Consider the following 19,490-nt stretch of genomic DNA (forward strand, 5'->3'; position numbering starts at 1 on the left):
GCTGTCGGTGAACATGTCAAACTAATTAACGATCAAGGACTATAGATTTTAGCCTAGGATTATAGGAATCTTTTAGGCTTCTCAAAATTTGTCTCGGACGACCAAATAGTAGCCAAAGTCACACAGTGTTCACCCGCGATTCACAACGGCAAGCTCGCAATAATGTTTTCTAATTCGGGTGGTACTGGTAGGTTTCCGCGGGAATTTCGAACATGCCGCCGTTCTTCTTTGCGTCATTACGTCACGTCTGTTTACATAAAGAAGAGTCCCAGGCTAGCTTGTAGGCTATATTGCATGTTGCAACTTATCATTTTGATGGCATATTGTATGGTATGACAAATTAACGTTACAGATTATACTGTACAGAAATTGAAATCTGTAGGTAACGCTAATTCACGCACATGCTGATGTTGTTAACATTAACAGTTTGAGAACAAAATATAACAATTATAATAATTTTCACGCTTTGATCACGCATTGTCAGCACGATTTATTGTAATGCTTTTATCTCAGTTGGTCAGAACAAAGTGGCAGACATGTTACTTGTTCAGATGACATTTTCCGTTGAAAATTATTATTTTGGTCATACTTCCAAGACATAGAATCGGTGAATCTGAAGTACGGTATCCACACCGGTGCGGTGACTGACAGCAAACATTAGATTCATCTGCGCTGAGGAGCCGTGCCGATGCACAACCCACATAGAGATGATAATTCCGCAACTGCAGCTTTAAGTATTACTCAGTTGAGTATCATGTTAGCCACATTAAACATTTTATTTATAACTTCTGTGGGAAACATGATCAACTTTTTGATGGCAGTCTCTCTTACAGTGATAATGACCGCATTAATGCACATCCACACTGCAGTGCATGTCTTGTCACTTCTGATCAAGGTGATTAGTACATAATGCATTGATTTAAGACTATAATTTCACTAAGTTATCACTGAGCCATTTGAGTTATTGTCCTTATCCACAGCAATGCCTTTGCATGTTTTAATTGGAGTTGTGCCACGTAAATATTTTAGTGCCTTTAGATCAAGTCTCCTTTTTCTTTAGATTGCAATGTACAACTTTGCAAGTTATATAATGCCTGTTTGTACAGTATATCTAGTTACAAAAGATTTACCATTCTTTCATAAAGTGGGGCAATAATATGGGCGGTAGTTATATGATAAATAAGTTATGTAAGTACTCGGCAATGCTGACTAACTGTAGATTGTGTTATGCTAGAGGAAGTTTTGTAGTTATTGTCAAAAGATTCTTTGAAGTTTTCTGTCTCTAGCACGAACACTGCAAAAATGAAAAAGATTGCATGGTTTTATGGTGGGGTGCATGGCAAAGAAGCCACTTTAGCACCTGTAATGTGAGAGGTATGCACCGGCCGAGTTTCAGTTGAGCACAATTTTAACTGTCAGCAGTTCTTCCAAATGAAATTGAACCTCACGTAACGTATGATCAGGTGATATGTGAACACAAATAGCGTTGTTTGTCTGCACTGTTGCCCAATGTGAGCGATGGTGTGACATAAAGTAATGTGACACAATAAAGACAGGTTTACACTTGAAGTGATTCATTTTCTAGACAATCATATTGTAACAAAAGTATTCATATACATTACTGCAACTGGTTTATTTTACTTCTTTCTGAATCTGATATAATAATAAACCCTTTGTTTAATAACACTGTTGCAAAATTTAGTTTTTACATAATTCCGTCATTTCATAACGTTCCATCATTTCATAACTCCGTAATTTAATAACATCGTTGCAGAAGTTGTCACACATCACATTATCTGGGATCCTCACTGGTATGAATTAAAACAAACATGACCTCTACTTAACCACCAAAATGTGGGGAAATGTAAAAGAAAGTGAAAATGTAGTTACATTTAACAAGATATTTACAACTGATAAAGTTACTTTTGTTGGTGTCACCTAATGTAGCAGTATATAATATTAAGGTAAATAATAATAATAGCATCCATTATTATTATTATTATACAATTAAAGTAATATAAATATGAATGATTTGAGTGGTTTTGACAGCAATATGCATTAAATAAACATCAAACAAACAATTCAATAATAAAAAAAAAAGTATATTTCCAAACATAAAATAATAAATGAATCGGGTCTCCTTTAGGACCCAGGAGGTAATGCCTGATCAAAAGTTTTTATCACGATATCTTGACCAATTATAACATATTTTACTATTGTATGATGTTTGTTAGATTAAGTGCACAAACAACATGCTTGAAATATAAAATTAATGCCTATGTATTGCATAATAAAACAAACTGGAAACACAACCATGTCTAAAAATTAATTATATGAATAAGGATAAGGATTGTTGCAACACACTATGTTTTGTAAAAGTAATTTAATATCAATTTTAAACAATAATAGCAATGTGGTATAGTATATAATATGCTAAGTACACACAAACATCATTAATTTTAAATGTAATTGTGAACTATATTGAAAGCATACCTAATATAATATGAACTAAGCTAGCAAGCTAATGAGGTAGATGTATGCTATGCTCGTACATAAGCTAACTAAAAAAAACAAAAAAACAGAACGAGAAATGCTTGATTTTACAACCTATAGCTTCAGTTATGAACCATGTCATTTAAAAGGTCATTATAACATATTTTAAACTATATAAATCATAACATGATTTTGCAGGAAATATAACCATGCAGGCGCTAAAAATACGACCCATTAAAAGTCTGTGGAAGCAATGGGATCACTGCAGGAGACCCTTTTTTCACCACACCAGCTCTTTGGCGCGTGTCTGGTGTGGTACTAGCAGAAGTTAGTTGTCACAATGAGCGAGAAAGGTTGACATTTTAAACAAACGCAGAACAGAGGAGAATCTGCTGGCAAAAAAAGAGAACGCAACAGATCTCGTAATAAAACAAGAACCAACATTAGCTTGGCTTCATGGAGATGGTGAAAACTGAGGGATTTTAAATCTTTTGAAAGCGATGTGGAGATTACGTAGGTGTTTTATTGAACAGATAAACTGACATATAGCTCTCTAACAGAGGGTTATATTCATACACAGTTACACAGAGCTGAAGCACAACCGAAACAATGTTCTTACGCAAAATGCATGCATTTTTATTTATATATTTATTTTGGCTAGAGGGACAAAACAAACAATTATTTACTAAATCATGTCAGAAACATGACTTGTCTACAGGCAGTTTCTTGGATGTTGGGTTTGTAGAGTAAAACCCTCCAACTTTCAAATCCTATGATTGCTGTGAACATCCATCTTTTACATGACCACAATGTTTACCATAATCTAAATGTTATGCAAACATTGCATAACACTCATTTGCATGGTACCGTATGACAGCATAACCTCCTCCCACTCGTTCTTCTCAGGAGCTCTTGTACACCTGACTCAAGAAACCCCCGTTGTGTTTCTTAGAACTGAGCAATGAAGTTCACATGTCTGGTGGAGGCAGAGCACAGCCAGAGACGGTCTTTTGTACTTCCTGTTAAGGTGTGTCATGTTGTGTAACCACTGATTGTGTCGACACGCCTCCTCATGTACACACCTCTTAGTCAACATGCTGTTGAATATCAGAGCTGACAATCTGTCTGTGCTGAGAGAAGATCAGTAACACTCCTGGTTGGTTCCTTAAAGGATTAGTTCAGTTCAGAATTCAAATTTCCTGATAATTCACTCACCCCCATGTCATCCAAGATGTTCATGTCTTTCTTTCTTCAATCAAAAAGAAATGAAGGTTTTTGAGGGAAACATTCCAGGATTTTTCTCCATATAGTGGACTTCACTGGGGTTCAACGGGTTGAAGGTCCAAATGTCAGTTTCAGTGCAGCTTCAAAGAGCTCTACATGATCCAGACGAGGAATAAGAGTCTTATCTAGAGAAACCATTGGCCATTTTCTAAAAAATAAATAAAAATTATATACTTTTTAATCACAAATGCTCGTCTTGCACTGCTGTGAGATGCATGCATTATGTAATCATGTTGGAAAGATCATGCGTGACGTAGGCGGAAGTCTACAGGCATGTTTTCCTCAAAAACCTTCATTTCTTTTCCACTGAAGGAAGAAAGAAAGATATAAACATCTTGGATGACATGGGGGTGAGTACATTTGAAATCGGAAGTGAACTAATCCTTTTAAAGAGGGGAATGCCAAAAAACTCTGTGTTGCAGCTGACGCGTGGTAACCTGTTGCTGTGGAAACACATAGCAGTCATCCTCAACGACCATATAAGGACTTCCATATTGCTGTGGTCTGATGACTGTCTTTTGAATGAAAAAAAAAAAAAAAACGTATACTGGTCTTTCAGACACTTTCCACGAATAGGTTATCATTGCTAAACTTTGTCAAACATCAAAATGAAATAGACAAAATGTATAACATTTTTCTTACAGTAACTTGCAGTCAAGCTTCAGTCTGTGTAAAAATGGAGAAAAGTGGAAAGAGATTATATGCTTGATTCTTAAACTTTTTTTTTTGTTGTTGTTGTTGCTAAAAATAATAAAAACAGACATTTGATGCATTAAAATGAGCTACTTTTCATGATGGGTTAATTGTATGTTAGATATCTTATAACATATTGTCACAAAAAAAGTGTCTCTAATGCATTTTAAAAACAATCGGGCAGCAAAATGAATGTATTTAGCGCATGCAGTATTTTCAGATAAATATTGATATATCTGCTCCAGCACATCCCATTCTTTCACAGTTCTGATTGATTACTAATGGCAGTTCAGTCTGTGACACGTTCACCTCCGTGGTTGAGCGGCGTACAGCGGGATCAATGGGAATTCAATAAGACATTAATCGCACAGACTCTTCTTCACCACAGACAGAAGATGAACTCTTTAACCTCGGGATAAAGATCAGTCTACACCTCCATAACCACACGCTTCCCACTGCAGTGAAACTACCGTATATGTTGTCCAAAATGGATCATGAAATTTCATCCTTGTAAGAAAGTATTTCTAAATCCAGCTTTAAAGAGTTTGACCTGTAACAGGATATGATTTTCTGCTCACACTTAGGTTTAGAGTCCAATTCTCACTATTAATTATGACTTTTGCCTCAATAAACTCCTAATTACTGCTGATTAATAGTTAGTGAGGTAGTTGTTAAGTTTAGGTATTGGTAGGATTGAGGGATGTAGAATATGATCATGCAGAATAATGCATTAATATGTGCTTTATAAGTATAATAAACACCCAATATCCAGTAATATGCATGATGATAAGCATAGTGAGAATTGGACTTTAGTGTAACTGATTTTCTTGCTATATCAAACTATATTTCAATCTGTCATTAAATGAAAGTAAACGAATCATCCATCTGTAGTTTATTCAGCTCATTTTCAGAAATGAAGCCCAAACAGACACAAGGATTCTCTGGTAATTGTTAGCTTGTGTCTAAAACTGAAATAAACCCAATAATTAGAGAACACAATAAATTTGGAGGTAATTACATGCTTGTGACATTATGATATTTATGGCTGATTATTTATATTTTATCGCTGCAATTTAGACAAATTTATAAAAAAAAAAAAGTTGTGCAAAGCACAAATAATTGGAGTCTTGCCTGAAAAACAGCAACTGGACTCTGATTTTCATGAAATGAAATGAAAAAATTTACAATTAAATGAAAATTTATAAATTTATATTAAATGCAATTATTTGAACTTGAGAGTGCTTTTTGACCAACGTAAGTAGGACTTCTGTACATCTTTATATTTAATTTAATTTAATGATTATATTTAACCATTGTACACATGGGGTACTTTTTACCCCTGTGTGCTGCTTTTTTGTTTCATCTGACTATATAACCCATCCCGTTTGAAGTTCCAGTAGTGTCAGTTACTTTTCAAAAGTTTTATGGTCAGATGATGCAAAAAAAAAAGTTTTTTTTTTGAAAAAATATTTTTTTGATTACATTTTAGGAGGAAGGAGCTTCTTTGGCAAGCGTTCTTTAAAACTGATCCAAGAACCGTCTCTATACAAACTCATTGAACCTTTTTATGCTCTCATTAAGTACACTTAAGTGGCCTTTTATGTAATTAATATTATATTATCTGCAAGTACAGTTTTTAAAATATTCTTCATTTTTTTTAATCACTTTTAAGATATGAATACAATACAAGTTACTTTGCATTGCACATAATTTGAGTGGGTTTTCAGATCTGATCTTTGGGACTGACTGTCCACAGTGTAATTTTGTAAGTAATGAAATTTGATCTGTTTATTCAGACAGTGTCTCAATATCTGCATTGGTTGCTACAGTAATCACTTGATCTTCAGCTCAATGCTGAGATACACAAGAGAGTAACAGAAGTGCTCAGCAAAAAGGACCATATTAATTCACATCTTCATTAATAGGCATTTACTTTACCTTTTCGTTGATATCAATGTCATCTTAACTACTTTAAAAATATAATTTAAGCAACTCTGGCCAATGAAAAATAAATGTTGCTACAATGAAAATGTAAATTTTAAGATCCTGATATTAGCTACCACTGTTATTAAAAATAAAATATCATTAAAGAAACAAAACAAAATTTGTAAAAGCTAAAAGCTTAGATCAGTTAATAGTTATTAATTTATTAAAGTAAACCACTTACGCCATCTACTGTTACAAAAGTGTGCAAATACGATGACTTGTAGCTACTAATGGGGTAAAAACCTAAATTCACGTTTATGATATAATTTGTTGTTTCTTTAAATAATTACAAATCATATAATAATATTGTAATATTTGAGACGACAGAAGTGCAATACAGTCATTTTGAATCAGGCACAAATAGGACAACCTGCCTGTTCCTCCATGTGTTCAAGGACCCCTTAAGATGTCCATGCTTGCCGAACGTGAGTTTACAATTTAGAATGTATTTTAGCGTAGTGTTATATGCTTTAAAATATTAGTTGTCGGTTTTTGTCAAATTGAATTATGGATGTGTATTTGATTTGGATGAATATCGTATTTTAAAGTCGATATTCCTCCGCGTTGTTTAGCATGTTTGCTAGCAGGCTAGTCGCCGTGGCTCTTTAACATCATGAGTTGTCAAATACTTATATTCGACTTTATACTGTACTTCAAACTATACACAACACCCCTGTGACATTTATAACATGTTTCTTTGTGTTAGAAACGTAACATGAAACGTAATCTGTTATTAATGTTGTCGTTCACGTTTTTGTAAACTTACATCTGTCATGATTTTCATGTTTTATCAGCTCGTCGTAAACAGAAGTGGTCTGTGGACCCCAGAAACAGCTCGTGGAGCAACGATGAGTCTAAATTCGGACAGAAGATGCTGGAAAGTATGGGCTGGGCCAAAGGAAAGGTAAAAATGGGCTGAAGTAACGTTAGTAAAATCACACGTCAAATGTCTGGAGTGAATATTAAATTTAGCTAAAAAAATATGTTTCTAAAGAATCCTGGAAAGCGTTTCGAATGGACAGATCTGTCACTTGACACTCTACATCTTAAATTTACTTCACACAAAGGTCCATATCAGTAAAAACATATTTAAAAAGCAACAAACGTATAATTAACAAAAATTCAAACTTTTGTTCCAGTGTTTCCAAAAACACAAGGAATGCCTTGTATCCCTCAATGTAAGATCGTTTAAGGCGGTTACAATTATATATTTTTAATTAATAAACACTTAAGTCTTAAAGGGTTAGTTCACCCAAAAATGAAAATTCTGTCATTAATTACTCTCCCTAATGTCGTTCCACACCCGTAAGACCTTCGTTAATCTTCAGAACGCAAATTAAGATATTTTTGATGAAATCTGATGGCTCAGTGAGGCCTGCATAGCCAGCAATGACAGTTCCTCTCTCAAGATCCATTAATGTACTAAAAACCTATTTAAATCAGTTTATGTGAGTACAGTGGTTCAATATTAATATTATAAAGCAACAAGAATATTTTTGGTGCGCCAGAAAAACAAAATAACGACTTAAATAGTGATGGCCGTTTTCAAAACACTGCTTCGGAGCTTCACGAATTGAATCAGTTACTCAGAGCGCCAAAGTCACATGATCCGAGTACTGATTCGATTCGTAAATCTCTGAAGCAGTGTTTTGATATCGGTCAATCACTATATTTTTTGGCGCACAAAAAATATTCTCGTCGCTTTTTTATAATAATATTGAACCACTGTACTCACATGAACTGATTTAAATATGTTTTTAGTACATTAATGGATCTTGAGAGAGGAAATGTCATTGCTGGCTATGCAGGCCTCACTGAGCCATCAGATTTCATCAAAAATATCTTAATTTGTGTTCTGAAGATTAACGAAGGTCTTACGGGTGTGGAACGACATGAGGGCGAGTAATAAATGACAGAATTTTCATTTTTGCGTGAACTAACCCTTTAAGAAACTTTTAGTTATATTTAAAGACAAAAACACAAATTGTTCAGTAAACCACCGTTTTTAATAAAAAAATAAATAATAAAAAAAGCAATTTTATGTTTAGTTTTCTCCCCACTTGCTGTACCAAAAACCATACCAAACCGTGACTTCAAAACCGAGGTACGTACCAAATCATGAGTTTTGTGTACCGTTACACCCCTAGTAAGTATAAGTCAACAAAATATATAACCCTGTTCTAGTGGTTTTTGGATATTTTAATCATATCCACATATTGTGCCTTTAAATTCATTAATTCATTCATTCAGTGTGGGGGAAGGGGTGAAAAAGAAAGAATGGTGAAAGTACTAGATTAGGGTCTATTGCAGTTATGAAGTAATACACTTAAACTATTTGCAAATAATATTTTATTTTAAAAACGTCCACACATTCACTCTTATTTGTATATGTCTCTTAAGTCAAAAATGCAAAATGTTTCTTGTCACGTCACATTCAGAATGACATGGATCATGTGCATATTTTCAATTCAAAATGGTGAAATTTTATGAAAAAAAAGTAGTTTGCGTCACTGGATATTGCTGTTGGCTGTTAAACATTTCCACCATAAAACAGTTGTCAAATTTACATCTACTTACATCTTACTAGTTACCATGCACTCTTTCACTGCAAAAATGAAAGCATTGTGTTTGAATTCACACTCGTCTTCTGTCAACAGTAAGCCCCGCCTTCTTTGATTTGATTGGCCATCTCATTTTGACATTGAGTGCGTTAGACCAATTAAGTCTAAAAATGTACATTTTAAAACTTTGTGTGATCCTACATCAGACAGAGCGGTGCATAATGGAGTGCAGCAAAGCAGCATCAAAAAATTGTTTGCAAATAGTATGTTCAAATTCATAGTATTCGTAAAAAAGTACCCGGATGACTTGCTAAATCTGGTGAGATTCTGAAGTGTGCATTCAATGGACACTTTACTATCCCGTGAGGCCACGGGAGAGGATTTAGGAATGACACAACTGACTCTGAACATGTCAGATGTAGTACGTCCGAATTTCATTCATACTACGCACATTTTTACTATATAAATATATAACTTTTTTTTAACGGTTGCAAAGTCATTTTTAAACCAAGTGTAGTACCCACTGTATAGTATGTGATTTGGGATTCAGTCATGTCTTGCTTGTGTGGAAATGGACATGGAATGGTTCTAATAGTGTTGTTTTGCATGTTTTTCCTGGTTTGTTTGCATGGCAGGGTCTCGGCAAGACTGAACAGGGGTCTACAGAACACATTAAGGTTAAAGTCAAGAACAACAAAATGGGTCTGGGCACTAATGTAAACAACGAGGTGAGGAACCATCGCTGTTTCCTTCTCTTTGAGCTACTGTTATTGTTTTGTGTTTTTTAGTCGCCTCAATCTATTTTTGGGGGGTTTGTTTTGTTAGGACAACTGGATTGCCCACCAGGATGATTTTAATCAACTCCTTGCTGAGCTTAACAACTGCCATGGACAGACCCACACTGACAGTAAGCTGAATTATGAACATAAAAGGCAAAGCACCAGCTGTGTAAAAAGTCAGTTGTTTGTCTTTGTAGTTTCAGAATAGTGTAATTCTCCTTGACATTCAATAGGTGGTGCTATTGTGATGTTGAAATGACCTGAACTGTGTTCTGTGGTGGTTGTGTACAGTCTGTGGTTTTCATGTCTTTCACGTTTTAGTCGTGTGAATCACTCTTGTTTAAAACATTATTTTTATTATGATTTTAATCTTTCGGTGTACTTTCAGACCCCACGCAGGAACAAGGATTTAGTTTGGTGGAGAAATCAAAGACATCCAAGAAAAGGGTCCATTACATGAAATTCACTAAAGGTGAGCCATTCATTATCTTCTTGCAAATCTGACATTATGCTACAGGACGTTATTTTGAGAGAACTTTCAACCTTTTTGACTCCAAGGGCAATTGTCCGCAACAGTATTCAAAGGCCCCATGACTTTTTTTGTGATGTTCTCATTTAAAAAAAAAACAATAAAATAAAAAAAATAAATAATTTACAGTACCAGCACACTATTTTTATTTTATGGCAGTGCTATTTGCACTAAGTGTAAATAGCGATATATTGAAAATGGCGAGATATTGAAAGTAGTGATATATTCCATTTCCAATAAGTGAAAATAGCGATATATTGAAAATAACGATATATTCCATTTCCAATAAGTGAAAATAGCGATATATTGAAAATAACGATATATTCCATTTCCAATAAGTGTAAATAACGATATATTGAAAATAACGATATATTCCATTTCCAATAAGTGAAAATAGCGAGATATTGAAAGTAGTGATATATTCCATTTCCAATAAGTGAAAATGGCGATATAATGAAAATGGCAGTTTATTGAAAATAATATATTCCATTTCCAATAAGTGAAAATAGCAATATATTGAAAATAACAATATATTCCATTTCCAATAAGTGAAAATGGCGATATATTGAAAATAACAATATATTCCATTTCACATAAGTGAAAATGGCGATATAATGAAAATGGCAGTTTATTGAAAATAATATATTCCATTTCCAATAAGTGAAAATAGCAATATATTGAAAATAACAATATATTCCATTTCCAATAAGTGAAAATGGCGATATATTGAAAATAACAATATATTCCATTTCCAATAAGTGAAAATGGCGATATATTGAAAATAACAATATATTCCATTTCCAATAAGTGAAAATGACGATATATTGAAAATAACGATATATTCCATTTCCAATAAGTGTAAATGACGATATATTGAAAATAATGATATATTCCATTTCCAATAAGTGTAAATGACGATATATTGAAAATAACGATATATTCCATTTCCAATAAGTGTAAATGACGATATATTGAAAATAATAATATATTCCATTTCCAATAAATGAAAATAGCGATATATTGAAAATAACAATATATTCCATTTCCAGTAAATGAAAATAGCGATATATTGAAAATAACAATATATTCCATTTCCAATAAGTGTAAATGGCGATATATTGAAAATAACGATATATTCCATTTCCAATAAGTGAAAATTACGATATATTGAAAATAACGATATATTCCATTTCCAATAAATGAAAATTACGATATATTGAAAATAATGATATATTCCATTTCCAATAAGTGTAAATAACGATATATTGAAAATAACGATATATTCCATTTCCAATAAGTGTAAATGACGATATATTGAAAATAATGATATATTCCATTTCCAATAAGTGTAAATGACGATATATTGAAAATAATGATATATTCCATTTCCAATAAGTGTAAATAACGATATATTGAAAATAACGATATATTCCATTTCCAATAAGTGTAAATGACGATATATTGAAAATAACAATATATTCCATTTCCAATAAATGAAAATAGCGATATATTGAAAATAACAATATATTCCATTTCCAGTAAATGAAAATAGCGATATATTGAAAATAACAATATATTCCATTTCCAATAAGTGTAAATGGCGATATATTGAAAATAACAATATATTCCATTTCCAATAAATGAAAATAGCGATATATTGAAAATAACAATATATTCCATTTCCAGTAAATGAAAATAGCGATATATTGAAAATAACAATATATTCCATTTCCAATAAGTGTAAATGGCGATATATTGAAAATAACAATATATTCCATTTCCAATAAGTGAAAATAGCGATATATTGAAAATAACAATATATTCCATTTCCAGTAAATGAAAATAGCGATATATTGAAAATAACAATATATTCCATTTCCAATAAGTGAAAATATCGATATAATGAAAATAGCGATATATTGAAAATAACAATATATTCCATTTCCAATAAGTGTAAATTGTGTAAATGGCGATATATTGAAAATAACAATATATTCCATTTCCAATAAATGAAAATAGCGATTTATTGAAAATAACAATATATTCCATTTCCAATAAATGAAAATATAGATATATTGAAAATAACAATATATTCCATTTCCAATAAGTGTAAATTGTGTAAATGGCGATATATTGAAAATAACAATATATTCCATTTCCAATAAATGAAAATAGCGATATATTGAAAATAACAATATATTCCATTTCCAATAAGTGAAAATATAGATATATTGAAAATAACAATATATTCCATTTCAAATAAGTGAAAATATCGATATAATGAAAATAGCGATATATTGAAAATAACAATATATTCCATTTCCAATAAGTGTAAATGGCGATATATTGAAAATAACAATATATTCCATTTCCAATAAATGAAAATAGCGATATATTGAAAATAACAATATATTCCATTTCCAATAAATGAAAATGACGATATATTGAAAATAACGATATATTCCATTTCCAATAAGTGTAAATGACGATATATTGAAAATAACGATATATTCCATTTCCAATAAGTGTAAATAACGATATATTGAAAATAACGATATATTCCATTTCCAATAAGTGTAAATGACGATATATTGAAAATAACGATATATTCCATTTCCAATAAGTGTAAATAACGATATATTGAAAATAACGATATATTCCATTTCCAATAAGTGTAAATGACGATATATTGAAAATAACGATATATTCCATTTCCAATAAATGAAAATAGCGATATATTGAAAATAACAATATATTCCATTTCCAGTAAATGAAAATAGCGATATATTGAAAATAACAATATATTCCATTTCCAATAAGTGTAAATGGCGATATATTGAAAATAACGATATATTCCATTTCCAATAAGTGAAAATAGCGATATATTGAAAATAACAATATATTCCATTTCCAATAAGTGAAAATAGCGATATATTGAAAATAACAATATATTCCATTTCCAGTAAATGAAAATAGCGATATATTGAAAATAACAATATATTCCATTTCCAGTAAATGAAAATAGCGATATATTGAAAATAACAATATATTCCATTTCCAATAAGTGAAAATATCGATATAATGAAAATAGCGATATATTGAAAATAACAATATATTCCATTTCCAATAAGTGTAAATTGTGTAAATGGCGATATATTGAAAATAACAATATATTCCATTTCCAATAAATGAAAATATAGATATATTGAAAATAACAATATATTCCATTTCCAATAAGTGAAAATATAGATATATTGAAAATAACAATATATTCCATTTCAAATAAGTGAAAATATCGATATAATGAAAATAGCGATATATTGAAAATAACAATATGTTCCATTTCCAATAAGTGTAAATGGCGATATATTGAAAATAACAATATATTCCATTTCCAATAAATGAAAATAGCGATATATTGAAAATAACAATATATTCCATTTCCAATAAATGAAAATAGCGATATATTGAAAATAACAATATATTCCATTTCCAGTAAATGAAAATAGCGATATATTGAAAATAACAATATATTCCATTTCCAATAAGTGAAAATAGCGATATAATGAAAATAGCGATATATTGAAAATAACAATATATTCCATTTCCAATAAGTGAAAATAGCGATATATTGAAATTAACAATATATTCCATTTGAAATAAGTGAAAATGGCGATTATAATGAAAATGGCGGTTTATTGAAAATAATATATTCCATTTCCAATAAGTGAAAATAGCAATATATTGAAAATAACAATATATTCCATTTCCAATAAATGAAAATAGCGATATATTGAAAATAACAATATATTCCATTTCCAATAAGTGAAAATAGTGATATATTGAAAATAACAATATTTTCCATTTCAAATAAGTGAAAATGGCGATATAATGAAAATGGCGGTTTATTGAAAATAATATATTCCATTTCCAATAAGTGAAAATAGCAATATATTGAAAAAACTATATATTCCATTTCCAATAAGTGGAAATAGCGATATATTGAAAATAACAATATATTCCATTTCCAATAAGTGAAAATAGCGATATAATGAAAATGGTGGTTTATTGAAAATGGCGGTATATTCCATTTCCACTATAGAAATGGAGCAGTTTTTTGCAATAAGTGCAAATAGTTGTTAGATGCTATTTATACTTATAAGTAGTGGCAGATACTATTTGCTCCTCAGTGTTTTTTTACATTAACAGGATGCAATAATAACACAGTCTAAATGATTATTTTTATTAATATAATTAAATGGATGCCACCTTATTGGGACAATAAATCCCTCCATACACCTACCCCTAACCCTTCCTGATAAATACTTTATTATTAATAAATACTTTATTATTAATAAATACTTTATTATTAATAAATACTTTATTATACACTCGTTAGGCACTTTATTACTACTTTTCAAATATTTTCTTCATTTTTATTGAAAGTAAATGCCTTTCTGATCTGTTTTGTGATGGGGAAACAGTTCAACCACAGGCGGATTCAAACTCTGGTCGATCGTGTCAAAAGCTGCTTCATCACGCCATACTCCCTATGGCCTACTCCACTGTAGACATTGAGTGGCGTGCATCTTATTTAATCTTGTGTGTCCCAACCAGACATTAGTGGGCGGAGTTAGTGTAAATAGCCTTTGCCAACAAGACACAGTGCAAATAGACACTCCGTATTTTTATTTATAGGCCTATATTTTATGATTGACCTGTTTGTAAAGAGATGACAAGTTAATCTCTACAAAGTCAGGTTTGTCTATTTAAGTCTGCTGGTGAAAGGTTGTTGTTTTTCTTTTTTCTTGTAAAATAACCTACATGATGTGTTAATTTGAAAAACATTCATGCAGCCAAGCCAGTTTTTTTTGGTATTATTTTTTCAATTTCCTTTATAAATAAAGCCCCCCTTCCATCACTTCCTGTGTTCAGTAGCTGAACTTTGTATGCTTTGGCATATGTAGTTAAAGTTCATGGGTCACTGCTGCAGTAGATCAGCGTGATCAGTTTAGCGGTCAGCTTAACCAGCAGTCTGTGCCGCCCCAGTACAGGGAGTCACGTCATGAAGCTCCATGTTTTCTGACTATCATGTAGACGAACAACTAACCTGAGTTTGATCAGGCGGTTGACGTTCATCTCCTGAATGTTTAGTCACGTAGAGTTGATGGCTCACATCCTTCCCAGCATGGAAAGCAGGGCGGCCTGATGTTTGTTGGTGGTCTCTATGAGTGGGAAATTTATTTGGCCTCTGGTCTAAACATCCATGATGCTATGACACTTTTAAGGGTAGTATTTTTAGGCCTTGTCTCATTTTCCATGATGGATGTTTATAAGAAATGTCAGGAATGTTGGGGAAAAACTCTGTGTCTCTTATCACCTGAGAGGACACCACAGCATACCGCTCCTAAGCTCGACTTCCTGTTTCCTGTGAGGAGCATGGGCCAGTGCTCTTACTACTCAAAATGGCCTCAATCAGCACCTGATGAGTCCCACAGATAACACTGCATCCAGAACAATGTTGTTGTCGTTGTCTCTGTTTAAAGCCTTTGTTTAACAACAAGGAAGACCGTACTTTCAGTGGATGTGTCTCATGAGACGGAATGGACTTCTATCCCACACACAACCTCATCACGACCCCCTTTGGCAATTGGGATACCTTACTAACCTCATGTGCATGACCTCAGCTCTGCCCTGATTGGTTATGTGTTGCCCTCTGCCTCCATAACTCTCATTTTGTGTCTTCCTGAAGTGAAAAAGCATCACTCAAGCTCATTAGTGAGACGTTTTTTTCCCCTATTCTTGGTGTGATTGACATCCTGTTGTAAAAGCATCACCATTTAGAGGTTAAAGAGAGAGTTCAACCAAAAATTAACATTCTGTCATTATTTTCTCATCCTCATGTCATAACTTTATTTGTTTTACACTGTATTTTATACAAATAGTCAATGGGAACTGAAGTTGTTTGTATACAAACCATTTTCAAAATATCCTTTTTTGTGTGTTCTGCAGAAGAAAGAAATGCGTACAGGTTTGGAATGACATGAATATCAGAATTTATTTTTGGCAGTGTTGATTTTGTTGACAAATTGACAAAAAAAAATAAAATAACTAAAAACAGTTTTGAATGACAAAAAATATGACACAAATCTGCTGACGTTTGACAAATAAAAATGAGACAGAAATGTTAGGGAGGGACGATTTGGGACATTTAATGTGCTAATCTACCCGTCAGGACATAAGTTGGCATGTCTCATAAAACATTCAAAAAAGTAAACGTCTGAGAGAAAGAGAAGAGCAGGCATATGGATAAATCTGAAAAAGCTTGACAACTATTCAGTGTGGTTTTCTGTGCGCACACAGAAAGCTGCCTCTCAGATGTCAGCACTCGAGTACTGAATTGAACTCTTTTGCGTCTTTCTGCACTTGAACAGACAAATACACACAAAATACCAGCCAGTAACGTCTGGATCTGCACAGCTGAATCATCAGACTAGGTAAGCAAGCAAGCAAGGACAATAGCGAAAATGGCAGATGGAGCAATAATAACTGACATGATCCATGATAACATGATATTTTTAGTGATATTTGTAAATTGTCTTTCTAAATGTTTTGTTAGCATGTTGCTAATGTACTGTTAAATGTGGTTAAAGTTACCATCTTTTCTTACTGTATTCACGGAGACAAGAGCCGTCGCTATTTTCATTTTTAAACACTTGCAGTCTGTGTAATTCATAAACACAACTTCATTCTTTATAAATCTCTCCAACAGTGTAGCATTAGCCGTTAGCCACGGAGCACAGCCTCAAACTCATAGAGAATCAAATATAAACATCAAAATAAATACTTTACTCACATAATTCGAAGCATGCATACAGCATGCATGACGAACGTCTTGTAAAGATCCATTTGAGGGTTATATTAGCTGTGTGAACTTTGTAAATGTGCTGTAATATAATCGAGAGCTCGTGTGGCAGGGAGCAGGCGAATTAAAGGGGCGGCGCGATGAAAAAATCAGTGCATAGTTAATGATGCCCCAAAATAGGCAGTTAAAAAAATTAATTGAAAAAAATCTATGGGGTATTTTGAGCTGAAACTTCACAGACACATTCAGGGGACACCTTAGACTTATATTACATCTTGTGAAAAAGCATTCTTGGGCACCTTTAAAGCATGTAATCATCTATCCGGATGGCAAATATTTTCTAATGAACATGCACCGATCCCATGGATACTCGAGCACCACCCACGGAAATGGTCCTACGGACCTACGGAAAAACACAAGATATTCTCCATTTATTTTAACCAATAAAAAATTGATTGCAACTTTCAGACACGTCTTTCTTCTCACCTTGATAGTTAATTTAAAGGTCCCGTTCTTCGTGATCCCATGTTTCAAACTTTAGTTAGTGTGTAATGTTGTTGTTAGAGTATAAATAAAATCGGTAAAATTTTAAAAGCTCAAAGTTCAATGCCAAGCGAGATATTTTATTTAACAGAAGTCGCCTACATCGAACGGCCAGTTTGGACTACATCCCTCTACTTCCTCCTTTAATGACGTCACTAAAACAGTTTTTTGACTAACCTCCGCCCACAGGAATACACAAGAGTTGCGTTTGTAGAGTGTGTTTGTCGCCATGTCGTCGAAACGCTGTTATTTTCATCCCGCAGTCCAATCACCGGGTCTGATTCCGGCTCAAATTGATAGGGTAAAATTAAAGACATGTTTACAATAACACTGAGCGCGTGCATCTCCACGTTATGGTAAGAGGCGTGACCTTTCCGGGACCTTTCCGCTAAGCTGCTGTCGAATCACAACACAGGAACCGCTGGCACAATCAGAACTCGTTACGTATTTCTGAAGGAGGGACTTCATAGAACAAGGAAGTCATCAGCCCGTTTTTATGACAGTGGAAACAGCGGTATACAGATAAGTAAATTATGTGAAAAATACTGTTTTTTTACACGCGAAACATGAACACGTTATATTGCACACTATAAACACAATCAAAGCTTCAAAAAACGGGACCTTTAAAGCTGTTTCTGTGGCGTTATTATAACGAAAAATGTTGAGCAAGACTCTCTCCGCTCACAGCCGGGTTCCCTTCTCGCACGAAACTGGACGCGCGCGCTCTCTCTCGCTCGCAGTTTATACCATGTGCGAGCTCAAACTTTGTCCTCCTGTATGTGCACTCGTGAATCTAGAATTGTATTCTCTCTATGATTTGATGTTGTCAGAAGCGCAACATTATAGTGTGGACACCCACCGGCAGAAACATTAATCGGCGCAAATGCCAAGTTTGCCAACGAATGTAAATCAGTATTTACATAGCATAACAGTAGTAAATGTATCTGTCTCACTCCCGCACCGCATTGTCCCGCAAAATCACATCTACTGTCTTTGCATATATGATCAGTTGTTTTTTTATGGCGCTGTTTTAAGTGCTGTGCAATATAGACAAAATAATCATATTGCGATATATGAATATTGCATTTGCGATTTTGGCTTTTGTTTTTGCTTTTTCAAATATGCTACATTCTAAATGTATTCAGTGCATAACAATACATTTCACAATTAAATAACATAGTATTAACAGCTTGATAAACAGAGATGGCATCTTTTGGTATCTTTTGTCAAGTGTTTGTATTAGTCTTCGGAAGTCGTCTTTACTGATGATGTATGCAGGCACCATGTCTTTGCATATATGTCAGTTGTTTTTTTATGGCGCTGTTTTAAGTGCTGGAACAGGTTTGTTGTATTGCCCCGTTTCGTTGCAATAATCTCACAGGTCTTGCAAATTATCTTGCTCTCTGACACATCCTCTCTCCTGAATCCCAAAAAAATCCAAAATATTCTTAATTAAAATTATAAATAAATTAATAAATAAAATTGCAGTCTTATGAGATTTAGAAATTGCATGTGCTCAAATCACGATTGTTTTGCCACTGCGAATAATTGCACAGCCCTAATAGGCAGGTGGTCACCCTATGTGTATCAGTGTATTATATCTGTGCATCGGCCTTAAAGTGACAGCAGCCTAATAAACCTGCTGCTCTCCGTCATTGTTAATCAAACAACAAAAGAAAAAGAGAAAAATCACTCATTGTTCATGTCTGAATAACTTTAATAGCTTTAATAAGGATTAATCTACATTTACTTTATAC

At 33.1% G+C, this 19,490-nt stretch overlaps 1 protein-coding gene across 1 annotated transcript in view; it reads left to right on the forward strand.

Annotated features, from left to right (window-relative positions):
- Positions 1-6,753: 6,753 nt before the first annotated feature.
- The window catches only part of pinx1 (PIN2 (TERF1) interacting telomerase inhibitor 1), a 43,402-nt gene continuing 30,665 nt past the window's right edge, over positions 6,754-19,490 (forward strand). The window contains exons 1-5 of the mRNA XM_048208362.1: positions 6,754-6,881; positions 7,251-7,360; positions 9,653-9,745; positions 9,843-9,924; positions 10,185-10,268. Coding sequence (XP_048064319.1) covers positions 6,863-6,881; positions 7,251-7,360; positions 9,653-9,745; positions 9,843-9,924; positions 10,185-10,268 — 388 coding nt within the window. The 5' untranslated portion in view covers positions 6,754-6,862. The remainder of the gene's footprint in view (positions 6,882-7,250; positions 7,361-9,652; positions 9,746-9,842; positions 9,925-10,184; positions 10,269-19,490) is intronic.

This window comes from Megalobrama amblycephala, linkage group LG11, assembly GCF_018812025.1.
Source record: "Megalobrama amblycephala isolate DHTTF-2021 linkage group LG11, ASM1881202v1, whole genome shotgun sequence".
Classification (NCBI taxonomy): domain Eukaryota; kingdom Metazoa; phylum Chordata; class Actinopteri; order Cypriniformes; family Xenocyprididae; genus Megalobrama; species Megalobrama amblycephala.